At 42.1% G+C, this 24,569-nt stretch overlaps 2 protein-coding genes across 13 annotated transcripts in view; both read left to right on the top strand.

Moving 5' to 3' along the window:
• The window catches only part of LOC133486030 (uncharacterized), a 63,468-nt gene extending 46,969 nt beyond the window's left edge, over positions 1-16,499 (top strand). For 9 of the 12 annotated variants that reach the window (XM_061790649.1, XM_061790633.1, XM_061790642.1 and 6 more), the window contains 6 exons: positions 434-586; positions 5,417-5,546; positions 5,631-5,663; positions 5,761-5,858; positions 7,722-7,805; positions 15,530-16,499. In XM_061790649.1, the coding sequence (XP_061646633.1) occupies positions 434-586; positions 5,417-5,546; positions 5,631-5,663; positions 5,761-5,858; positions 7,722-7,805; positions 15,530-15,631 (600 nt within the window). In that variant the 3' untranslated portion in view covers positions 15,632-16,499. Of the gene's footprint in view, positions 1-433; positions 587-5,416; positions 5,547-5,630; positions 5,664-5,760; positions 5,859-7,721; positions 7,806-15,529 lie in introns of those variants that run through there. The other 3 variants (XM_061790674.1, XM_061790665.1, XR_009790909.1) reach the window with 3 other exon arrangements.
• Positions 16,500-18,991: 2,492 nt separating this feature from the next.
• cbln4 (cerebellin 4 precursor) lies at positions 18,992-22,598 on the top strand. Its single transcript, XM_061790603.1, has 3 exons — positions 18,992-19,581; positions 20,871-20,987; positions 22,102-22,598. The coding sequence occupies exons 1-3, from the start codon at positions 19,321-19,323 to the stop codon at positions 22,297-22,299; spliced, it is 576 nt and encodes a 191-aa protein (XP_061646587.1). The 5' UTR covers positions 18,992-19,320; the 3' UTR covers positions 22,300-22,598.
• Positions 22,599-24,569: the final 1,971 nt, after the last annotated feature.

The raw sequence follows: 24,569 nt of genomic DNA, 5'->3' as shown, positions 1-24,569 counted from the left end.
CTAAGCAAGATGTTTTTTTTGTGTGTGGAAAATAAGGCAACATAAGTGTATGGTGGCGGCATATTGGTGCTGGCTGGTGCGGAGGCTTTGTTAATGACGAGAATTCCCACATCATCCATTTCGTCTCCTCCAAAGAGCTCATTGGCAAAACCGAAACAGTCCTACTTTCACTTCCGCCTCGTGCTTGTTAAACCGAGAGATTGTGTATTTTTCCATAGGGATATTAGCACTTGACACAATTACATACCAACGAATCATCTCACCCAACAACACAGGCCTGATTATTCATCTCATTGGGTCAAATGAGGTGGTGTTTAGAATGTAAAAAAAAAAAGTTATTTTGGCCCTTTTACTTACATTCAAAGCATGTTTGTTGTGTGGGGATATTAATTCAAGCAAAAATAATAAACTCGACTCTGTGTTTGCCTTGCAGCTGATTGGCCAGAAGATTGCAATGTGCACGCAGCTGCACACCTGCAAGTCATTCGTTTCCGTGCTGGAGTACACGCTGGCCATCGGCAATTACCTCAATGAGAACGCCGGAAAGGAAAAGGCCAAGGGATTCCGCCTCTCATCCTTAGCTAAAGTACGACACCGCTGTTGGCTGACTTGAGCTGTGGCGCAGCGCTTAAAGGACGTCGCTCATTGACATACACAACAGGGCTTCTCTTCATTTTGACTCTCGGCTTTCCTGCTGCAGCCGCTTAAGTTCATTCAGGTCTCTGACGGCTACATTTTCAAGAGCGATCGCTTTGTATCTCAAACTCATAAACAGAATGAACATTTACACAGTCTAGTCACTCTAGTCTATTGCATAGCATAGAATAGCACAGCCTAGCATTAGTTAGCGCATCATAGTGACATTCATTGCATGCCAATGGCATAGCATAGCTGTAGCTGTCATTTTAGAAATATCAACAGCATATCTAAGAGTAGCATTGCGTACCATAACTGACCATCGCATATATACAGTATCTTTCAGTTAGCAAAGCCAAGTTGATAGCACAGGAATAGCATAGAAAATATAAAGCATTACAAATGTATTAATTGAAGAAATTTGGAGGAAAGTACTCACACTCTGTACTTAAAGCTAGGTGCAGTATTACAAAAACAGGAACTGTCGCTTTAAGGACAGCCAGTTTGGAAAAAGATGGATTTTACGGAAGAGGTCATTGTTCTAAATTCCCTATTATTGCTATGTTTTGTGCATGAATTGCTCGGACGTTGCTGAACTTTGTTTATCTTACATCCGGCATCTGTCGGGCAGCTAAGGGCTCCTGGGGAAGATGTATGGATTTTGGTTGCGCCAGGCGGCTTTTATTGCTTTCAGAATCAGAATTAGAATCATCTTTATTTGCCAGGGATGTCAAAAACACACAAGGAATTTGTTTCTGGTAGTTGGAGCAACTCTAGTACGACAACAGACAGCCATTTTGACAAAAAAATGCTTTTGAGACATAAAAACATAAAACACACTACGGAGAGTCACTGAGCAATGAAAGGTTACCGGAAATGTGCTCATGCTTATACAAGTTTCTTGGGATAATTGTGCAAATGATGCAGAGTCCTCGAGCAATTTAAAGCAGTTGAAATGACGAATAGAGCAATAGTCTGGTACAGTGACCATTGAGTAAATGGCGCAGAAACTTCAAGAAATTTAAGTAATTTAAAGTGACAAGTAAGCGATAATCTGGAACAATGACAATTGTGCAAATGGTGCAGATACTTCTCAAGCACATGAGTGGCCAGTATTGCAGATATGCATTGTTGAGGGATGAGACTACTACAGTGAGTGCACAAATAATGGAGAAGTGTCCCAACAGCTATGTGAAAACAATCTCAAGACAAAATTGGCAGCATGTTACAATGGAATTATAAGTTAACTGTTTAAGAAGTTAATGTCAAGAGGGAAGAAGCTGTTGGAATGTGTGCTAGTTTTAGTTTGCATTGATTAATAGTGCCTATCTGAGGGAAAGAGCTGGTATAGGTGGTGACCAGGATGTGGAGGGTCCAAGAGGATTTTGTCTTGGTTCTGGCAGCGTGCAAGTCCTCAAGGGTGTGTAGGGAGGTACCAACGAGTTTTTCGGCCCACCTGATTTTCCGTTGCAGTCAGAGTTTGTCCTTTTTTTGTGGCCGCACCAAACCAGACTGTGATGGATTAACATAGGACTGATTCGATGACTGCTGTGTAGAACTGCCTCAACAGCTCCTTTGGCAGGCCGTGCTTCCTCAGAAGCCGCAGGAGGTACATCCACTTCAAGTCCTGCGAGACTGTAGTTCCCAGGAATTTGAAGGTCTCAACGGTTGGCATAGGGTAGTTGGACAGCGTGAAGGGCAGCTGTGGTGAAGGATCCTTCCTGAAGTCCACGATCATTTCTACAGTCTTGAGCGTGTTCACCTCCAGGTTGTTTTCGGCTGCATCACAGCTCCAGCCTCTCCACTTCCTGTCGATACGCAGACTCGTCACCGTCTTTGATGAGGCCGATGACTGTGGTGTTGTCTGCAAACTTCAGGAGTTTGACAGCCGGCTGCGTTGAGGTGCAGTCGTTCGTGTAGAGAGAGAAGAGCAGCAGTGAGAGGACACATCTTTGGGGCGCCAAAGTGCGTGTAAATGAGGTGGTGTCCCTCAGCCTCACCTGCTCTGTCCTGCCTGTCAGGAAGCTGTGAATCTACTGGCAGATGGCAGAAGCTTGGAGGAGAGGAGTTCGATGAGGATGATTTTATTGAAACACCTTTATCATCGAAGCCTGTTTGTATTTGTGAAGCAGAGCTATCAGGCAGAAATACACAATAAAAACAGAGTGAGCCATTCCCTATTATTGCTGCGTTTGTGCATGCATTGTTTGGTGTGTGCATTTAACATAAAGCACCTTGTCGGGCAGCTAAGAGGTCCTCGGAAAGAGGTTTCATTCATTCGCAGCAATTATTATTGTTTCATTTTCACAGTAATTATTGTATGATAATTTTCTGCTACAGAAATGCAAAATAATATGTTTAGTGAGCCTTTTCCAAAAGACAAGGGGCCATGCTGCGTCCGTTGCTAGGTATGATGGGTAATTTCGGTGCCATCATTTCCACTACGTCATTTCCGGTGCACCACCAGGTGGGCCAGCACGGGAAATGAATCGGGCATTCACTAAAAAAACAAACAAACAAACAAAACAAAAAAACAAGTTCTGAAAAATACAGCAAGATCTTAGAGGAGCTGGTAGGCTTAATCAGCATTGTGTCATCTCCTCTTGTTACATACTGCAGGTTTAAGTAGTAGTACAGATAAATGTGTAAAAAAATACTCTAAATTAGAAACACTGATTCAACTCCCCGAGTAAATGTAAAAAAAAAAAAAAACTGACTGAAATTTACTTACCCGCAAGTTAAAAGTACAATGCTATTTTGATAACTTGGCACAGTGAGAAAAATAGTTCTCTACACACAATTTTCCCTTTTTTGTGCATATCATGTGCATATCATAAACCATAAACATACTTATGTCATAGTATGAATTACCACATAATAGCAGACAAATATCCAGAGCATTGCAATGGCATACCAAACATCCATCCGTCCATCCATCCATTTTCTGAGCCACTTGTCCTCACAAGGGTCGCGGGAGTGCTGGAGCCTATCCCAGCTGTCATCGGGCAGGAGGCGGGGTGCACCCTGAACTGGTTGCCAGCCAATCGCAGGGCACATATAAACAGACAACCATTCGCACTCACATTCACACCTACGGGCAATTTAGAGTCTTCAATTAACCTACCATGCATGTTTTTGGGATGTGGGAGGAAACTTGAGTGCCCGGAGAAAACCCACGCAGGCACGGGGAGAACATGCAAACTCCACAGAGGCGGGGCCGGGGATTGAACCCTGGTCCTCAGAACTGTGAGGCAGACGCTCTAACCTGTCGTCCACCGTGCCGCATACCAAACATAACAATATAAATATCAAAAGACTAGGATAGTGTTCCATCCATTGCCAGCCAATCGCAGGGCACATAGGAACAAACAACCATTCGCACTCACAGTCATGCCTACGGGTAATTTAGAGTCTCCAATTCATGCATGTTTTTTGGGATGTGGGAGGAAACCGGAGTGCCCGGAGAAAACCCACGCAGGCACGGGGAGAACATGCAAACTCCACACAGGCGGGGCCGGGATTGAACCCCGGTCCTCAGAACTGTGAGGCTGACGCTCTAACCAGTCGTCCACCGTGCCGCTAGGATAGTGTTGCTTAGCATATTTTAGAAAGTATCGCTCAAAATAATTTGTTATATTATTTGTGAAAGAGTACAGCACATCAAATCCTAAAATAGTGCAATCATAGTATAGCATAGAATATATACCATAATATAATTGAACTTAGCCTTTAAACCCTGGCGTAGCATAGTAATGGTATTTAAACAGCATAGCAGAAAACTGAATATTACGGCATAAAATAGCATTGTACAAATTAGGTTTCTGCATCATTGTTGGAAATAGTATAGCACATAAATAGAATAGTATCACACCAGAGATGTAAGTTGTTAAAGGTAGCAATTGATGTGTTTTTGACCTGCTAGTCTCAATGAGAAATTGAAATGCACAAAGGGTATCGCGCGTACGTGTTTCTCTGAAAAGTCTAAATTGCTTTGAGCTCTTGTAGCAGTTGGACATATAGGTGTAACTGTTCCGAATTTAATTTCAACCACTGTTGTGTGCAAGTGTCCCCACCGGGAGGCTTTAAGGGCCTGTGTGCGGGGCCCACACCTAAAATGTCCTCAGCCCGCTTTAATGAAGCAGAGCCCTTCCGTTCCCTTCTGAGGTGTGGTCTGGTTGAGCTATTACGTTGCAATAGACTCTTTTTAAATGAATGCCTGAATATACTGAAAGATAAAGGCATCGAAGATGGTTTTACACTCACTGGCCCAACATTTGCTGAGACCTGTATGACCTCGGGGGATTGGGCGTTAGAAAATGAGCATTATTATCTTTGTAAAGGCAGATATCTTTAACTTGTATTGTCTCATTATGAAATTAGACAACATTGCTCATCTTTGCAATAAAACCAAAGCTACAATCATTGATGAATTAACAGTAAAGTCTTAGCAAAGCAGACTTCTGCTTTTTCCAACATATTTGCATTCTACTTGATATAGAAGTGTTCACCTTTTTCAGCTGGCACTGTATTTTCATGAAGAAAATCCAATTTAAACCTTAGCTGGAGAAGAAAAAAAAAACTCCTTGTAGGAATTAATTGAATCTTTGCATTGACAGTCTCTACTGTCTGGCCTTCACACGTAGGAACTCTTAAGAATAAACCTACACACACACACACACACACAACCAAATACATTCAACCTTCCCTGGATGTAAGGTATTTTGGTTAAAAAAGGTAGTGTGCTCATGGAATTGTTTTTTTTTTCGTTTTCCGTTCACAGCTGTCGCAGCTTCGTGGGAGAAAACGGACTTTCAGCTTGCTCCATGCCCTTGTGGAGCAGATTATGTTGCATGAGCCATTCTTGGCCAACTTTACCAACGAGTTGGCGGAATTTGAAGCAGTCCCAGGAGGTATTTATGTTCCAACGTTTGAGCAAAGATGAAAAAAATGTTTTTGTCATAGCTTTCAAACAGCTTTCTCTCTATATATCTTAGCTTCTGTCAAAGGCCTAACCGCTGAGGTAGACGGTGAGTACTATAGGAGAATTTCATGAGGCTCCAGAGCTTTGGCCCCAATGGCCCCCAGCCCAATAATTATGTATGAATGTGTGTGTGTGTGTTTTAGTCCTGAAAAATGAACTGCAGAAAGTCATCCAGTATGGAAAAGCCTCCAAGAAGAGAAATGTTGGAGGACATCATGCACACTTCAGCAAAGACCTGAAGGTAAGATTAAAAACTGATGCTAATATTTAGAGGTTTATAATACTGTAGCCACTTTGTGAGTTGGTAAAAATTTGTAGCTACGTCAGTAACACAAAGGTAGCCAGATGGCAGGTGGTACAATGATAGGTAAGTGCCATGAAGGTACGTGTTCATGGAGTAGGCAGAGTATGTTAGTAGGTAGGTAGCATGACAGTAGTTTAGTAGCTATGCTGTCCCTTGAAGTTTGGTGGGTTCGTCATGGGTAAGAGAACCGATAGATAACTCTCAGGTAGGAACAGTGCATCTGGAAAGTATTCACACTTAGCTTTTTCCATATTTTGTTATAATACAGCTGGGGCTGTCTCTATCGAATATTTTTAGAATCGATAATTCTTTTGGAAAAGTGTTAATCATTGTTTTCCAAAGTCAAAGCTGATGTTTGCAAATGTCTTAGTTTGATTAAACATAAAGCTAATCAGTCTGATTTGAAAGAGGACTTCAGAAATAAGAGAATAATTACTGTTGAAAGGCTGAAATAAGAATATTTGGACAATTTTAAGTAAAAAAAAAAGTTAATTGACTATCAAAACAGGTGTTGATTAATTTCATAATCGACCAGCTGTCGATTAATCAATTGATTGTTGCAGCTCTAAATACAACCTTATTTCAAGTTGGATTAAAAAAAATCCCCCTCAAAAGTCTAGTGTGGAGCATGCGATCGGTGGGTAGAATAATAGTAGCTCCTGTGCATGCAATTTGGTAAGAGGTCGGTGGTACAAGTAAACCTAGTGGTAGTTTGTAAGAAGCACAACATACGTTAGGGAGGTGACATGATGGTAAACAGATGGGTTAGTAGATGGTTAGGGAACAGAAATGTAGACGGAAGTTAGTTCAGCTAGTAGGTAGGGAAAGAATGTAGGGTGGTTAGTTGGTAGGTTGCTGAAATGCACCTCAATGTTCAGTGGGTATCAAGTAGTGAGTAGAAAAGTAGAGGTTGGCTAGCAAGAAGGTTGGTCGATCAGTAGAATGGTGGCAAGTAGGTAGGTAAGTCGTTTGAAGGTAGGTGTATACAATAGGTATTATGTTGTTGATCAGTAGATTGGCGGTGAGTAGGTAGGTAAGTAGCTTGAAGGTGATAAGAAGGTAGTAGGTTAGTAGATTTGTGAATTCGTGGAGAGGAGGTAGCTAGGTGGTAGTTTGGTGGTTGAGTAGATTGGTGGTGAGTACTTACTGTGGGGAAGTACGGTAATTTGAAGAGAGGTATGTAGGTTGGTAGGTCAGTGGATTGATGGCGAGTAGGTATCACATATAATGAAGGTAGGCATGTACAGTGCCGTGAAAAAGTATTGCTTTTTCACACAGGGCCAGGTAGCTTTGACTAGTTTTTTTTTCTTTAATACATCAAATCATCATTAAAAAACTGCATTTTATGTTTGCTTGGGTTATCTTTGTCTGATATTTATATTTGTGCCATGCAGAAATATAAGAATTCAAGAGGAGACCAATACTTTTGCATGGTACTGTAGATAGTAGGTTGGAAGGTCAGTAGATTGGTGGTGAGTAGGTAGGTAAGTAGCTTGAAAGTAATTATGTAGTTAGTAGATCAGTATATTAGGAGTAGGTTTGGTCAGTAGATGGGTGATGAGTAGGTACAGTAGGTGGTGATGTCAGTATGTAGCGAGTAGATACGCCAACAGCTATAACAAGGAAAGTTTGTTTGCATGTGAAGTTAATTAGCTGAGCTCATTCACCAGCCACGACTCAGCAGTATGAACACGGCATACTAAAGAGACTGGACTTTTCTGAAAGAATAATTAGAGACGAGCACAGACTGCCTGATTGAAAATTCACTTACCTGCACTCCAATGTCTTTTTATTCCCCAGGCGGCAGTGGAGAAATACAACGCAGATCTTTTGGCCTTGATTAAGTCTTGTGAGGAGATGAAGAAGCTATACTCTGGCATCTTGGTAATCCCTGATTTAAATGGGCTCTAAGCAGATATCCGTGTTTTGTTCTAAATACATTAAATATGTTTGAAGATGGCGGCACAGTGGTAGACTGGTTAGCACATCTGACTCACAGTTCTGACGACCGGGGTTAAAAATCCCGGCCCCGCTTGTGTGGAGTTTGCATGTTCTCCCCGTGCCTGCGTGGCTTTTCTCCAGGTACTCCAGTTTCCCCCCCACATCCCAAAAACATGCGTGGTAGGTTGATTGAAGACTCTGAATTGCCCGAAGGTGTGAATGTGAGTGCGAATGGTTGTTTGTCTCTATGTGCCCTGCGATTGGCTGGCGACTAGTTTAGGGTGTACCCCGCCTCCCGCCCGAAGATAGCTGCGATAGGCTCCAGCAGCCCGCGACCCTAGTGAGGATAAGCGGTACAGAAAATGGATGGATGGAGGATAGTAATCATAAAACTATCCAAGCCGGTAAATTCAAACAGTCGCAAGCTTGGGTTGATACTGTCCCACTCCAGTCCTGTCATAATCAACTACTGACTGAATTCTGGGACCATAGGGTTCTACTATTTATTTATGCAAAAACCACATCACCATAATCAAAAATTCTTTAGAGTAGTGATTCCCAACCAAGGGGCTGTGGCACCTTAATAAAAACAGGTGTGCCATGGGAAATTATCCAATTTCAATTAATTGGTCGGAACATTATTTTCCACAAATAGTGTATCTTTGTTCATCTATGCCAATTAAATGTTATTCCAGGTGCTGGCAGAAGATACATAAATGTCCTGTGAATCCAATTTTTGGGACTTTGGTTGTGCCGTAACATTTTTTTCTCACTTAAATATCTACCTTGGCGCAATAAAGGTTGGGAAACACCGCCTTATGCCTAGATCAGACTGCAGGATTATAGCCCCGATATTGGCCCAATTAGCTATCGCAGCAGATTTCCTAGATCGGCCCCGACGTACTTTGTCAGGAACTACAAATTTTCCTGTAGTGTGACATAATCCACGACCAACGATTTGGCCCTACGATAGCCCTACGATGCAAAAATTAAGTCTAGCATGACAGCGCACCTTGACGTCGACCAATAGGATTGCATATTGTGACCTATGCATCGCTTCCCGTGCTTGCCGTTGTCAACATTTATTAACGCTCACAAACCAATGTTTACCGAGGCTTTACAGCATGATTTGAGAGAATGCTGGCATGTTTACTTACAACCGTTAGTACTAGCACTAGCTTGCTAGGCTACATAATGTTTTGTTGCCTGCTTGCGAGCCGTATTGTATTAAAAGTATGTGAACATACCTCAAGCAATCCTTTCATGAACGTGATCTCCTGAGCACCGGTGATGACCGCCACACGTTTTTCCTCATTTTGTTCTTTTTTTTCCTCCGACAGAATACATTGGCGCGCATTGTTGTTGTCGTCGCCATGGTAACGAGTGTATCCATTCTTGTTGACCGATGACATGTTCTCTGGTTCCGCCTCTCCAACAGTGTTTGATTTGACAAGATAAAGCCCAGTGATCGTAAAAGACGGGATACGGTGGTATCGGAATACATGTCGTGTAGTTTTGCCGCTGTCCGCCCGAGATACGGCTAGATTGTATGCCAGTGGTCCAACATAGTGCAATTGTCAAAGAACAAATTTGTCTTGTAGTCTGATCCAGGCATAAGAGTTAGTAGTATGGGATCAACATTGCTTGGTGGAAGTAATAAAGGACATTTCTTTGCTATCTAGCATCGTATTTTTTTTTTTATGTCCGAACAGCTCAAGTTCACATTCTAATGCTTTTGTGTGCGTTTTTTTTTTTTTTTTCCCCAAAAGAACTGAGCCAATCTTTAAGAAAAACCCTTCACATGGCCACTATCCATCTCTATAGAAAGCCCACATGTGCTCACCAATGGCTCTCAGTGCAGAGCTATGATGGAATGAGCGCTCGGAGAGCAGACAATTGGGTTATAGGAAGCCAAAATTAGATTGCTCTGTTTCGCCACAGCTCATGCTCGAGTGAGCGACGAGAGACCGGAACGAGTGCAGCCTCTGATGTTTTGTCTCCCCATGTTAAAATCCTCCTCCTTAAGTCAAGACTCTTAGTGATTGTACTTATTATTTAGTCATATGGTTGTGCCGCTGCCAAGAAAGTTAGCCTCTGGGGCAAGAAGGGTCTTGTCCTGCCTGCTCCATCAAATGGCGCTGTGGTGAAAACAAAATAGTTACTGTAGAGTAATGAGTAATGCTCTGTCATTTTCTATTAAATTTAGGATCTTTTTCTTGGTTTTACATTTTAATCTCATCTGGTCTAACTGCTTTCATGACTTTTAACAATATTACAATGTTACTGAAAACCAGTTGCAGCGCATTTCGTACTAGGGCCTTCAGTGAGTTGATATAGAGTATACCAAATGTTTTGTGTGTGTGTCTTTTGGTCTAGTGTTGTATAGTATAACTGCGATTGGCTGGCGACCAGTTCAGGGTGTACCCCGCCTCTCGCCCGAAGATAGTTGGGATAGGCTCCAGCACGCCCACGACCCTTGTGAGGACAAAGCAGTACAGAAAATGGATGGATGGATGGATGTATAGTGTAATGTAATGCAGTGCGGTGTTGTGTAATGCGATGTAACACAAAGCCATTGCAGGGCCATCGTGAGCGTTGATGGGGGCTGGCTGCTGCAGACCACCAAGGGGTCTGGAAAAAAGACTTGCATTATTTAATAATATTTAGTCTCATTTTATCCCATGGGCAGATGATGTTTAATGATTACCTTGACTATTCAAGATGTTCGATCTATGAAACATTGTGGCCGCTTTTAATACGTTGAGGCGAGTAAACAGAGTGGGATTGCGGAGAGACACTTTGCAATGTGACGTGCTGTAAGCAGGCTTTTGTGTTTCATCGAAGTATTCATACATCTTCACATACAGTATATCATTGCAGGGAGAGACGCACACAAACTTAGTCCCATATCCACAAATGCAGTTCTGTATATACACATAGGGGCGGCTGTGGTTCTGTAGGTAGAACGGGTCACTGGTTCAACTCCTGGCTCTGACTGTCCTCATGTCGAAGTGTCCTTGGGGAAGACACTGAACCCTAATTTGCTCGCAGTGGCCTGGCAGCTGCTTGCACGGCAGCAACTGCCCATTGGTGTATGAATGGGTAAATGTGAGGCCTTGGGCACTGTGATTATGTTGATATTTTATATCACTGTAATGGCGTAGATAAACAGCTCTATATAAGTGCAATCCATTTACCATATTGTACAGTATATGAAATCATGTGGACATATTGACACACAAAGGCAGACTGTATACTGTATGTAAGCATACACGAGGCTCTTGCCAATTTGACGACTTTCTCGCTAAATCTGGTGACTTTCCAACTCCTCTTAGCGACTTTTTTTTCTCAAAAGCGACAAATCCAGCGACTTTTTCAGATGTTTTGGAGACATGAAAGCACGTATCACGCTGCAGTTAATGAGCTCAACAAACAGTGAGGGGCTCACGGCAGCACCCGCTCCTCCTCTTGTGAACGTTCACCGTCTCACTCAGTGGAGTAAAGGAGAAGCTGTGATTAAAAAAAAAAAAATGAAAAAATGAAAAGAAAAAAATGGCTCACAAAACCGCGATTCGGTCCCAGTCCCATCGTTCATGTTGATGAGCCAGTCAAAAGTATTTTGATCAAATTCGATACTCTTAACATTTATAAATGCAGAACAAAATTGATTTAAATTTAAAGAAAACAAATTATATAGAATAATACAATAAAACAACTTATATACAATTATACGTAGCATTTTTCAAAAGTCACTTTTTATCTCTCCTACAACGTTATTTCTCTCTCGTACAGGGTCCATTTAAATCGATTATGCAAATGAGGCTATGATGTCATCCAGCGACTTTTAGGACAGCCAATAGGTACTTTCCTTACAGAAGACTACTGGCAACATAGTGCTGTGGGCGTATCCGCTAAATTTGCTGAAACTACGCCCACTTCCCTGATCAGCTGTCACTCACGCGTTATTCGGTTTCCCATGCACGCCCTGCTCCAATATTACTGCAAAGGGCAGGCACCGCTGCACTATGATTGGCTGCTGTATCCCGGTAGAACACGTCCTACTGCTTCCACTTGGGAAAAGATGTGATTTAAGTGTGGCGGCGTTAATACGTTTCCCACTAACCCTAATCCACCCTAATCCGAAATTTAACCTATCCTACACCACTACAGAAGGCTATGTCTAAACTCTTTCTCATCCCTACACATCCTTATATGTTGGAGTAAAAATATATCTGCTTAAAGCCTTGGGTGGCTGGAATATATCCCACCAAGTTGTCATGGAGCTTTCTACGCCCCGACGAGATCTTGCAAGTTAACTGGCTACCAGAGGCTCCTGGGAACTGACGTGGACAGGGCTAGGGCTAGTCTGCTGTGTCACTACCTCGCTTGGTGTTGTAGGTCCACATGATAAAGACACTTAAGGGAAAGTCAGCCGTTTATTATCACAGCAGCACATCATTCAGCCTGCGGCTCACACTAAATGACAGACATTTGAGCACGTACTTCCTGCTAGTTACAGTATATACCCGCAATGCTTTGCATAACACAAAATGCATAACACTTGGAAATTGAAATAATGACACCGAGCTGTTCTGTACATTGTGGCTTCCAGAGAAGATGCATTTTCGGGGTGTAGGCATACTTAGCTTGCTAACTGCACGCTGTAGCAGTAGAAATAATATAGTGCGGTATGGGGGATAAATGCTGGTCTCCCAACTACGTGACTGGGCAGCTCAAGTGCTTATATAGTGAAGGAGGGGCGACTCATGCGTACCACCCAAGTGGGTCACTGTGCACCATTTTAGCCAAGCCCCAAAAATTTGGAAAACTGAAATTGTGAAAAATAGTTTAACACTATAGCTCCACAATACAGTACTACAGTTTTTATTCTTTGCAAATTTTCAGCAATTATCTTCACTTATGTATTTAGAAACGTCTCTCTGAATTCACTTTACAGGGTCTTTAAAAGTATCTGCAGTATATGTGACTACATATACAGTAGGACCAGTGGTGTCAAACATATGGCCCACGGGCCAGAACCGGCCTGCCAGGTGATCCAATCGGGCCCCTGGGATGGACAACACATGCACTGCTATTTTTAATAACAGTAACTTTTGTTGCTAATTTTGTCCAGTGGAGGGTGCACTGACAACACTTAAATGACATTGATACACTTGTGAGGGCCAAACAATGCCAAGTATCAGGAGCACACTTACATAAAATGGTGTGCCATGTTTACACTGTGAAAATAAATACCTTCTATAGAAATGTTTTAAGACACTGAATATTACAAAATTTGGTTGGTTTGTTGGAACGTTGCGGCACGGTGGCCGACTGGTTAGAGCGTCAGCCTCACAGTTCTGAGGACCCGGGTTCAATCCCCGGCCCCGCCTTTGTGGAGTTTGCATGTTCTCCCCGTGCCTGCGTGGGTTTTCTACGGGCACTCCGGTTTCCTCCCACATCCCAAAAACATCCATTAATTGGAGACTCTAAATTGCCCGTAGGTGTGACTGTGAGTGCGAATGGTTGTTTGTTTGTATGTGCCCTGCGATTGGCTGGCAACCAGTTCAGGGCATACCCTGCCTCCTGCCGATGACAGCTGGGATAGGCTCCAGCACGCCCGCGACCCTAGTGAGGAGAAGCGGCTCAGAAAATGGATGGATGGAATGTTTTTGTTTAGTTTTTTTCTGCCACAACTTAAATCTTTATGTATACATTTACAAAGGATGCTAACTGAATGGTGCACGCTCACTGATTCATAATGCTGTTGAAATAGTTTTTGGTGAAACATTTCAAACTGCTCATATGATTTGCAACAACATTTGCAACAAGATAATAATGAATAAATGTGAATATTTTCCAAAAGTACTTGTAATTATTTGCACCAAAAAAATGGGGAACATTTTTAATAGGTGTTATTTATGGATTTTTGAGACACAAATATTGTGGTCCAGCCCGCTTGAGATCTAATTGGGGTAAATGTGGCCCATGAACTAAAATGAGTTTGACAGCCCTGCAACTATATAGACACATAATTAACTGTATACATACACTTGTATTCCAATTTACATGTGTAAAACAACAATAAAAGGTCAACAGCATACACTACCAATATAATACATTCCATTTTCAAACTGATCAATTTTATATACTTTATTTTTTTACACCACTTTTCATCATTCATCATTCCGGTCATGGGTGAGCTGGAGCCTGTCCCAGCTGACTTTGGGTGAGAACCCCCTGGACTAGCTGCCAATCAATCAGGACATATAGGCAAACAACTGTTCACATTCACATGCACACAAAAAGTTGTCTTCAGTGGACGTAACATGCATGTTTTTGGTATGTGGGAGGAAGCAGGAGTACCTGGAGAAAACCCACACAAGCTGGGGAAAACATGCAAACTCAACACAGGAAGGTCAGTGCCAAGATGACAGTGAGGCAGACATGCTAATCACTTGTCCACCGTAATAATATATAAATATACATAAAATAATAATTGAAAATGTGGACTCTTTAAAACACAGCACACCTTTTTACTTTGTGTCAGTCCACCTGAGATAAGCTTTGGCTCAGAGAGACTGGCAGCACTACTGGGTGTTGCTGTTACATGGCTTTCGCTTTGGATGGTAGGAGAAGGTCAGGGGCATTCAATGTTTTGGACTGTGCTGCTTCTGTGCACACAAAGATTCTTCCAACGTCTCGGAATCTTTTGGTGATTTTATTTTAATGTACTTCTGTCATTTTTTTATAACTTTGGTAAGACCATTTCTTCATCTTGCTGGACTACAGAGAGTTTGCAAGTCGTGGCAGATTGTCATGGCAACCTTTATATAAACTTATATATATAAAATTATGTTTAATATGTAAATTTTTTGGCCGACTGGTTTTGCACATCTGCCTCACAGTTCTGAGGACCGGGGTTCAAATTCGGCCTAGCGTATGTGATGTTTGCATGTTCTCCCCGTGCCTGCGTGGGTTTTCTCCGGGTACTCCGGTTTCCTCCCACATCCCAAAAACATGCGTGGTAGGTTAACTGAAGACTCTAAATTGCACGTACGCGTGAATGTGAGTGTGAATGGATGTTTGTTTCTCTGTGCCCTGCGATTGGCTGGCGACCAGTTCAGGGTGTACCCCGCTTCTCGCCCGAAGATAGCTGGGATAGGCTCCAGCACACCCACGACCCTAGTGAGGATAAGCGGTACAGAAAATGGATGGATGTCAACTTTGTGATGCCTGAGGGAGAGAACAGAAATTAAATGTCATGTTATTTCATATTTGTTCAAGTAGTTTAAAAAAATTCAGAAGCTGACAGCAGCACTCGCGCCAGCATGCGGCACGTGGATTAGGCCACTTAACCCCCATCAACCTTTAAAAAGTTTGGAAATCTGCGTTGGTGACCCCTAACCATCCAGCTGAGCATTAAGTAAGCTATCCATGTCCAAGTCAGTGTTCAAGTACACCAGAGGAGCAGTTGGCATGCTGTAGCACTTTATGAGGTCATTAATTCAAACAACCTGTGTTAAGAACAAACATGCGGCACTCCGGTACTGCTGCCCTAATTAGGCTAAACTGCACTCACTAATTGTGAAGTAATTGTTCTGGCTCCAAGTATGTGCGTGTGTCCTTGCAAGCAAGTTACCGTGTGTGTTTTCTCTTTCTGCAAGGTGAAGTTTGGAGAGGTGGTCGACCAGGACTCTCAGGAGCTCTTTGGCTTCATCTGTCAGTTCATCCACGACTTCAAGAGGGCCCGCGCTGATGTTATGTAGATGCCAATGGACATTAGAATTCATTACTGACACGACAAGAATATAAACCCTTTGCTTTCTATTCCCATTTCCAGTGGACCCTCAAACAAAACAATTTTCTCAAAGGAAATATAAATAATCTGTTTCAGGGTCTAACCATAAAACCTTGATGAGCTGTACTAACAATATTTTAATTAACATAAAGGCAATACAAATGTGCAGAGGGAGATTAATGCTTGTACCTGGGAGGTAATTCGCTTCACAATAAGACTAAATGCATCTCCCTTTTCTGTGCACATCCTGTTCTTCTTCTTGGTGACAAAAAACAAAACAACAACAAAAAACATGGAGTGTCATATTTGTGTTTGTTTATCCATTTGTTTGTTAGTTAGCAGAATTCTTCCTGGCTCTTGGATGATGATGAACAGATGGGCAGTGCCATTGTGATTCTGGGGTGATGCCATTGTGACTCAAATGGTGAAAAAGGAAATTCCTATATTTGCACCGAAATGTAATGTCTTCTTCCTTGACGCAAGCACCGCCCCTCTGCAAATTTTAGTATTTTATTTGTAATCTTGCTAATTGTCCATTTATCATGTACTATGTTACTATGTCAACATGACTGAAAACTAAACTTAAACAACAAAGCGAGTGTTGGGCGAATACTTTTGCACACTACTGTATGGCTTTGTTTCAAAGAATGAAACATTTAAATTCATGCAAAAATAAATGTTTACCATTTTGGGGGAGTATACTGTTTGGTGGCCATTTTGCCCTTTGGGAAAGTGGGGCAGTGCCCTACCAAATCCAGTAGATGGCTTTGTGGGCTGTGGATAAATAGATTGTATTGGGAGTCGTATGAATAAAAGTCTGTATGAATAAAAATGTTCCCTATATAAATATTGTTGGGAGTAATTTCTTCCTTGTGCGTTTGACTGTCTGATTGTTTTCCCCAACTGTCATGGCCCTTCATCTACTGTGCACTGCAGCGGAGACCTCTGCTCCAAGTTGCCAATAGAGACCAGCTGAGTGGGCGTAAAAAAAAATAGAGTGAATCCCAGTATTTTTGTTGATGTACAAACTGCAATTGCGAGAACGTTTGGATGTTGTGTAAAATGTAAACAAAACCAGAATACAATTATCTGCAAATCATTTTCAACCTACATTGAATTGAATACACTACAAAGACAAGATATTTAATGTTCAAAATGATGAACTTTGTTTTGTTTTTTTCTGCAAATTTTCACACATTTTGAATTTGATGCCTGTAACACATTCCCAAAAAGGCGGGGCATTTTTACCACTGTGTTACAACACCTTTCCTTTTATCAACACTCAATAAGCATTTGGGAACTTTGTTGAAGCTTCGTAGGTGGAATTCTTTCCCGTTCTTGCTTGATGAACAATTTAAGTTGCTCAACAGTCCGGGGTCTCAGTTGTCGTATTTTGCTCTTCTTAATGTGCCACACATATTTAATAGGAGATAGGTCTAGACTGCTGGCAGGCCAGTCTAGCACTCGCACTCTTTTACTATGAATCCACACTGTTGTAATTTGTGCAGAATGTGGCTTGGCATTGTCTTGCTGAAATAACTAGGGACGTCCCTGAAAAAGACATAGCTTGGATGGCAGCATGTTCGTCCAAAACGTGTAGGTACCTTTCAGCATTAATGGTGCCTTCAAAGATGTTCAAGTTACCCATGCGATGGGCACCTACCCACCCCCATACCATCACAGATGCAGGCTTTTGAACTTTGGCCTGATAACAATCAAGATGGTCCTTTTCCTCTTTGGCCCAGATAATACGATGTCCACGATTACCCAAAACGATCTGAAATGTGGACTCCTCAGACAGCAACACATTTTTCCACTTTGCTTCAGTCCATCTCAGATGAGCTCGGGCCCAGAAATGTTGTTTTTATATGGCTGTCGCTTTGCAAGGTAGAGTTTTAACTTACATGTGTAAATGTAGCGACGAATTGTGTTAACTGACAATGGTTTTCTGAAGTGTTTCTGGGCAACACCCTTGACACAATATTTTTAATGCAGTGCCGCCTGAGGGATCGAAGGTCACGGGAATTGGATGTTGGTTTGCTGCTTACAGTATGTGCAGAGATTTCTTCAGCTTATCTGAGTATTTCAATGATATTATGCACTGTAGATGATAAAATCCCTAAATTCCTTGCAATTGTATGTTGAGGAACATTGTCCTTAAACTGTTGGACTCTTTGCTCACGCAGTTGTTCACAAAGTGGTGAACCTCGCCCCATCCTTGCTTGTGAACAACTGAGCCTTTCGGGTATGCTCCTTTTATACCCAATCATTCGTCACCTGTTTCCAATTAACCTGTTCACCTGTTGAATGTTCCAAACAGGTGTATGAGAATTAAATAACTAGTCTTTGTAGTGTATTTAATTGAATATAGGTTGAAAACGATTTTCCAATCATTTTATTTCATTTATTTACATTTTACCCAACGTCCCAACTACAATGGAATTGGGGTTTGTAGAACAACTCTATATTAAACAGGAATGACCTGTTCGTATAGCTAAATTCGGAGCAAGAGGGGCAGTGCCAACCCAGACCAAGCAGATGCCGTTGTAGTGACAATGTGCAAATTAATGCATAAAATGAAGCTCCTGGGTTGAAACCAAATCACTAAAGTAATAAAACATATGACAAACATGCATATCAGCATAATCTTATGTCATGCCCGTGAAGTGAGGGCGAGTTTGCCCTACGGAAGCCATGTGACTCCAAACACCTGATGTGAGCTGAGTTACACATACAGTATTAATGCAATACTAATGGTCTACTAGAGAACCCCAGAGATGACTTGCTTTATCTTTTATGTTGCATGTGTTACAGTATGACACTTGCGAGACACCTAAATTGTAACTTAGTAAATTGCAATCTGGCATGCCCAAGATACTTAAGATACTTAAGATACCATACCTCGCCTCCTAATTAATCCTTGGAACTGAAGTACACAGAAGAGCTACACGAAAGATTTCTTAATATTTTACCTGTCTGTGTGCGATAAACTCTCATGTGATCTAATCGAGGAAGGATGAAGAGGAGCGTTGGCTTGTTACAGTAAAGTGCACCTGTTCCTTACGGTGGGGGGAGGGGAGAAGGGATTCCATTTTTGGGAAACCTCATTTTATCTTAGGGGGGCTATGACAATAAAACTTCACCGGAAACACAAATAATAATCTTCAGCCCCTGTGACAAGTGAGCAGGAAAGTGAGTTGACTTCCGTGGACTTGCCAGCACGCCTGGCAGCATTTGCAAAAATGGTTGTCAAGAATGACTTGTTTAATGCCAATTGCATTTTAGTGTTGCGTTGAACAAAATCCGCGGAACCAGTTGACAAGCGAAGGTTCATTCGAGAGCCTGCCTTCCGTCAAATGTATTCACGTGGTGCGCTCGCTGAAGAGGCGCTGCGCGCGACGTGGGTTGGGCGTACCTGGCCATTGTTAATGAATGTCTAGTGAGAGAGGGTGGCCGCAGCATTCGGGCGCGCAATCCCGCAGCACCAGCGAGCAAATCTCTTCAGCCCCGAGCGCGCTGTCAGTGGCGGTGGGACCAACATTGACGTTTGCTTGATTAAGGACACGCTCAGGCGTGGGGATTGGACGGCGTGCGCGATGAGGGTGTCTCTCGTGGACGCGGCGCACGTGCGGACCCGCTAGCGGACAAGGCGCGGACATGCGGGTGTTGGGCTGGAGCGTGCTGTGGGCTCTGGCTGCGGCCCTGCGAGCCCAGAACGACACGGAGCCCGTCGTGCTGGAGGGCAAGTGTCTGGTGGTGTGCGACTCCAACCCGGCCGCCGACTGGCGGGCGTCCAACTCGCCGCTCGGCATCTCGGTGCGCGCCGCCAACTCCAAGGTGGCTTTCTCGGCGGTGAGGAGCAACAACCACGAACCCTCCGAGATGAGCAACAAAACCAGGATCATCTACTTCGACCAGGTCCTCAACCTCCGTGTGTTATGGCTCACAACAACAGTTCCCCGTGTTTTTGACTGTGCCACTGTCTGGCTTGTTCGTGCTAGTGTCATGTAACGTGTGTGTGTGTGTGTGTGTGTGTGGAGGAGGCGGGGTGGGGGGAATTCCATCCTGCACAACACCTGTAGATCAACCAGACACCCTCATGGTACTTCACCCAACAATACAGAACATTTTTTTTTTTTTGGGAGGCATGAGGTCTTTCCAATATGCTTGCTTTTATTACGAAAAACAAGTCAAGATGTAAACTGCCACAGTTTAGTGGCGACTATGGGGGTTGGAGTCCATCCATGCATCCATCCGTCCATTTTCTATAGCGCTTGTCAGTCATTTGGGTTGTGGGTCAGCTGGATCCGGGGGGTACGCCCTGGACTGGTCGACAATCAGTAAACCAATGATCAATTCATAAGATGGTGTTTTTTGTTTGTTTGTTTGTTTCAGTTCTCGAAAGCTGGTTGTTCCCGATTCATACAGATTTCCCCAATGGAAATACTGGAAGTCACACTAATCTGTTCCTTTATTAAAGGCAATGTTTTAAAGTATTGCATTTTAATATTCGTCATTGTCATACACGTGTGAAAATAAGTTGATCTCTCTTAATAGTAAAAGGTTAAAACAATGAAGCTTACATTTGAGGACAAGCAACATCGCATATTGTGACTTACTGCTTTGAACGTGAGCCTGCCGAGGATTTTTCTTCTCTTAACACTCCTCCAAGTGTACCTTTATCCAAGGAAAAAGCAAAACACAAAGAGTTAATTCTTTGATACTCACTGAACTGAGGTCTCACGTGACATTCCGCACAATGGAACACCAAAGTTTTGCATGACGTTTGAGACACCTTCATCCATAAAATGTTGTTTCACGTAAGGTTCCAAGTATTTAACAATACGACTCAGGGTTGGGCACTAAAACAAGTTTCATTGGTACAATAGTTCTTACAATCATCTAACAAGTAAACAAAAAAGGTCAAGTTATTGATGCACTCATTTCCCCAGCCTGGGCAACCTCACTCCATTCACTTTACACCCATGTTTTGCAGGTACAGTATCTATACAAGTGGAATTTTAAACTGCAAACAAATTGCAATCAATGCATTTTCATGTGACTGACAAATTATGATGAAAAAATCTCAAGCCTGTAGGATCTTTATACAGAAAAGTCAGCAGATAATCAAACCATCCAATCATTTAGAAAACCACGGAAAGTTGGACTGTGAGTTTATGTTGTCTTCTGTCTATCTTCTCTTGTAGGTTCTCGTAAATATTGGAAACTTCTTCACATTTGAGTCCGTCTTTTTGTCCCCAAGAAAAGGAGTCTACAGTTTTAACTTCCATGTCATTAAAGTGTACCAGAGTCAGACCATACAGGTATGTCCCCCCCCCCCCAGCTTTAGGCTTGATTCACATGGAATGATTCAAATAAAACAATGTAGAATTTTTGGAATGGGACATCTTCAGATCGGAAGTTTCCAATGCGAGTGCAGTCTAAAAGGGCTGATGTGTCAATGCGAGCTTCATGTCATGAAATACAATGCAATTAAATCTAAAAATGTAAATAAGAGGCGTGTCCATTCTGGGTGTAATGATTAGTTTTAGCAACGATTCGAATCATATCACGATTCGTGGTTGCCGATTCAATTTAATTTACAACGATACGATCAAAACAATTTAGACAAAAATTCATCCAGTGTGACTGAAATAAATACCTGCATACTGGACAGTTACAGGTGAAATGTCCTAGATTTCTGTTGTTTCTTATAAGGGTATCAGGTAAAATTAATTCTGGTCATTAAAAATAAATATTCAAATTGACCGTTTTAAATTGTGAAAAAAATGCATAATATTAGTATTATTTATGTATTAGTGTTTACTTTTATGTTGTCACTAGCCATTGTTGATGCTTGTGGAGTTAATTACAGTACGTGCAATTTGGGCATCCGCACATGCTAGCTTTTTCATGTGTTCCATCAGTGTAAACACGGCCATATCGCATATGTCTCACTTGAAATGTACATGGAACTAGACAGTCAAAAACATTGGATACAGACAGGAAATAAGAATTGGGCACCAAATAAATGTCGTGGCCTACTAAGTAGGTTTCTGACTAAAAGTGAGATTCATGAAACATTTTGAGACTGCAGGGAAAGCTGGTCCGACTCAGAATACAGTGGAATATTGATGCACACTAACTGAAGGTTGAATGTTGATAGGTGAATGAAAATGACCTCAGACGACAACTATATACAATACTGTACAGTGCTTAACGAAGGTAATTAGACCATCTGTCAGAAAAGCAAGTAGAGACCATCTACTGTAACATCATCGAGTGGTTTCATCCAGACTCTTTCAATTTCAGTGAGCAGGTCACCGTTTTGAACCTTTTTACACCTACATTTGAGCGGCATGTTTTACGTTACACATTGAATGAGCCCCCAAAATCTGCAGATGTTTCTACAGTTGTTTAATTGCCTAACTTTGACAGGTGAACCTCATGTTAAATGGGAGGCCTGTCATTTCAGCCTTCGCGGGGGACAAGGATGTAACCCGCGAGGCTGCCACAAACGGAGTTCTGCTCTATCTGGAAAAGGAGGACAAAGTCTACCTGAAATTGGAGAAGGGCAACCTGGTCGGGGGATGGCAGTACTCGACATTTTCTGGCTTTCTCGTCTTTCCGCTGTGAAAATTAAGAAAACAACAACAGTTTGTAAATTGACTGACTCTTCTTTCGTGATGTGTCATTGCTGTATAAAACAAAACATGATTGCCAATGCAGCATCCCAAAACAGGTTTTTGATGTTGCTTTGTTTAACGTGATCTCATCAATCAGCTGCTCCCAGAGAGAAGAAGCACTTTGTTGTCATGACAGCTGTTGCATTCAGGTGTATCTGCCTTTTTGCTGACTTTTGATTTGTTCCCATAACCCATTTGATATGGTATTTGCTTTCAATGTAACAAATCTTGCAAACATATCATCGCTGCCCGATTTAAAAAAACACCTACTGTATGTCCACTTTATGACAACAGCTTTTATTTTTTTTTGCATACCCAATGTACAGTATATAAATGAATGTCCATAGTGTCCTCTGTTATTTGAAACGGCATGTCTAAACTGATGAAAATATGAAAATATGTTGTCTCTACTGCAGTGATTTCCAACCTATGGAGCCAAGGCACATATGTTACAATTGAAAAATCTCACAGCACACCAACAAACAAAAATGTCACAAAAAGTGGATACATGAATTACTGTATGTAAGGCATTTATTTGTTCCGTCTGTCACTATGCCTCACTGGCATAAATAGATGCACAAAGATACAATATTTTTTGGTACAATTACACTGATGTGCCTCGGCGCACTGGTTGGGAATCACTTCCTCTACTGATAAGAAATGTTCATCAACTCACATACATTGCAACCTCCAAAGTTGAACGCCCCTGAGGTTGTGCACTTCGGAGTGGAACCAGATTACGGGGTTAAGATACGGCTCTATATTCACATAAAGACTTGGCAGTTTCAACCACTCTCGTGTATGATGTCACGCAAGACATCAACATATTGGGCAAGTGCAGCGAATGTCAGTGAATTAACGCAGCATGTGTTAGGTTTTTTTGGTTGCTTTTTTCGCAACACTGATTCCGAAAGAAGGAGAAGCTTCTACAAGGTGTGTTAAGAGAATGTGAGAAGAGAAGAAGAATAGACAGACAAAGTTCAATTTCTAGCAGCATTGACGTTAACCTAAATCTTTACCTTGGTTGAATGTGAAAAAACTCTTGTAGGCCATGAATATAAAACAATCAAATGAAAAACAGTAAGTATGGCGGGAACATTCAATAAGTTGGAAAGAAAATCATACAGATTCATGCCTTTTTTGTTAAAAGCACTGGACATTGCTTCGTCAGTCTGGTGTGGTCATTAACATTATAGGTCTCATTCAGCGCGGTGTATTCTTATGCCGCTTCGCAAACTATGTAACTGCGCACTGTTTGTAAGCTCGAAATGTCGTATGTTGGACTCGGGACAGTCATAAACCGAGCTTCCCCTGTGCACGGGAGGTCCGGTGAAGTAGGCACCAGCCGGACTCACGATCAAAGCAGTAAGACTCGAGTGTCACCATGCACGCTGCCGCTAGTCAGCAAAGTGAAGACAGCATTGTTTGTTTTATGTTTTAAGATCAGTAACTTCATTTTGCACTTGCATGACAATTAAGAATGTGGAAAGGTCAGTAAAGCAGTTCAATGCCTTCATCATTAAACGTAAGACTTGATTGTTTTATTTGTTTTCACGTGTTATCATTAACAGTGGCAGACTTTTCTTTACACTTGCATGACAGTTGAGAATGTCTTAAAACATTGCATGTACAGTCAATAAAGGTTTGATGATGGTGACGGTTTGACAATGGAACAGACTATTTCTACAAAATAGCAATTATGAACAAATCGGCGTTCAACCTCAGAGGTTCCATTGTACTTTAAAAAGTGCACGTCCTTGTTTTTGTTTGTCAGAATGCAGATGATTAATTAATTCCTTGCCTAAGAAAAATAAACGTGTTGCACTAATCATGGGCATTGGAGGCAACATTTTGCTGAGTTGAGGCCAATTAATGCTCAAGTTAAAATAATGTGGCTCAATGAGCCTTAGAATTATGTTGATTCGAGTCAAAATTATCACCATAAAGGTTTGATGACTTTGCAAACTTTAAGGCTGCCGCACACTGAGCGACGTGGCTGAACCCGACTGCACTGTCGCGCAGAGTGCGTGGTTTGCCAACTGTTTTCATGGCCACTGGTTTTGCCACCATTCATTCAAATGTGAATCGCCGGCACAACGTCTCAGATAACAGCCAGTCAAAATGCACATAAGCATTCACTCACACTAAAAATACATTTCCAGGTTTAAAGCTAGAGAGACGCCGAAAGGCCGCTGCGTTGTCCAAAGCCAAATAATTGAA

The sequence above is a fragment of the Phyllopteryx taeniolatus genome, chromosome 1 (genome assembly GCF_024500385.1).
Source record: "Phyllopteryx taeniolatus isolate TA_2022b chromosome 1, UOR_Ptae_1.2, whole genome shotgun sequence".
Taxonomy (NCBI): Eukaryota; Metazoa; Chordata; class Actinopteri; order Syngnathiformes; family Syngnathidae; genus Phyllopteryx; species Phyllopteryx taeniolatus.
This window is presented reverse-complemented; position numbering and strand designations above follow the sequence as displayed.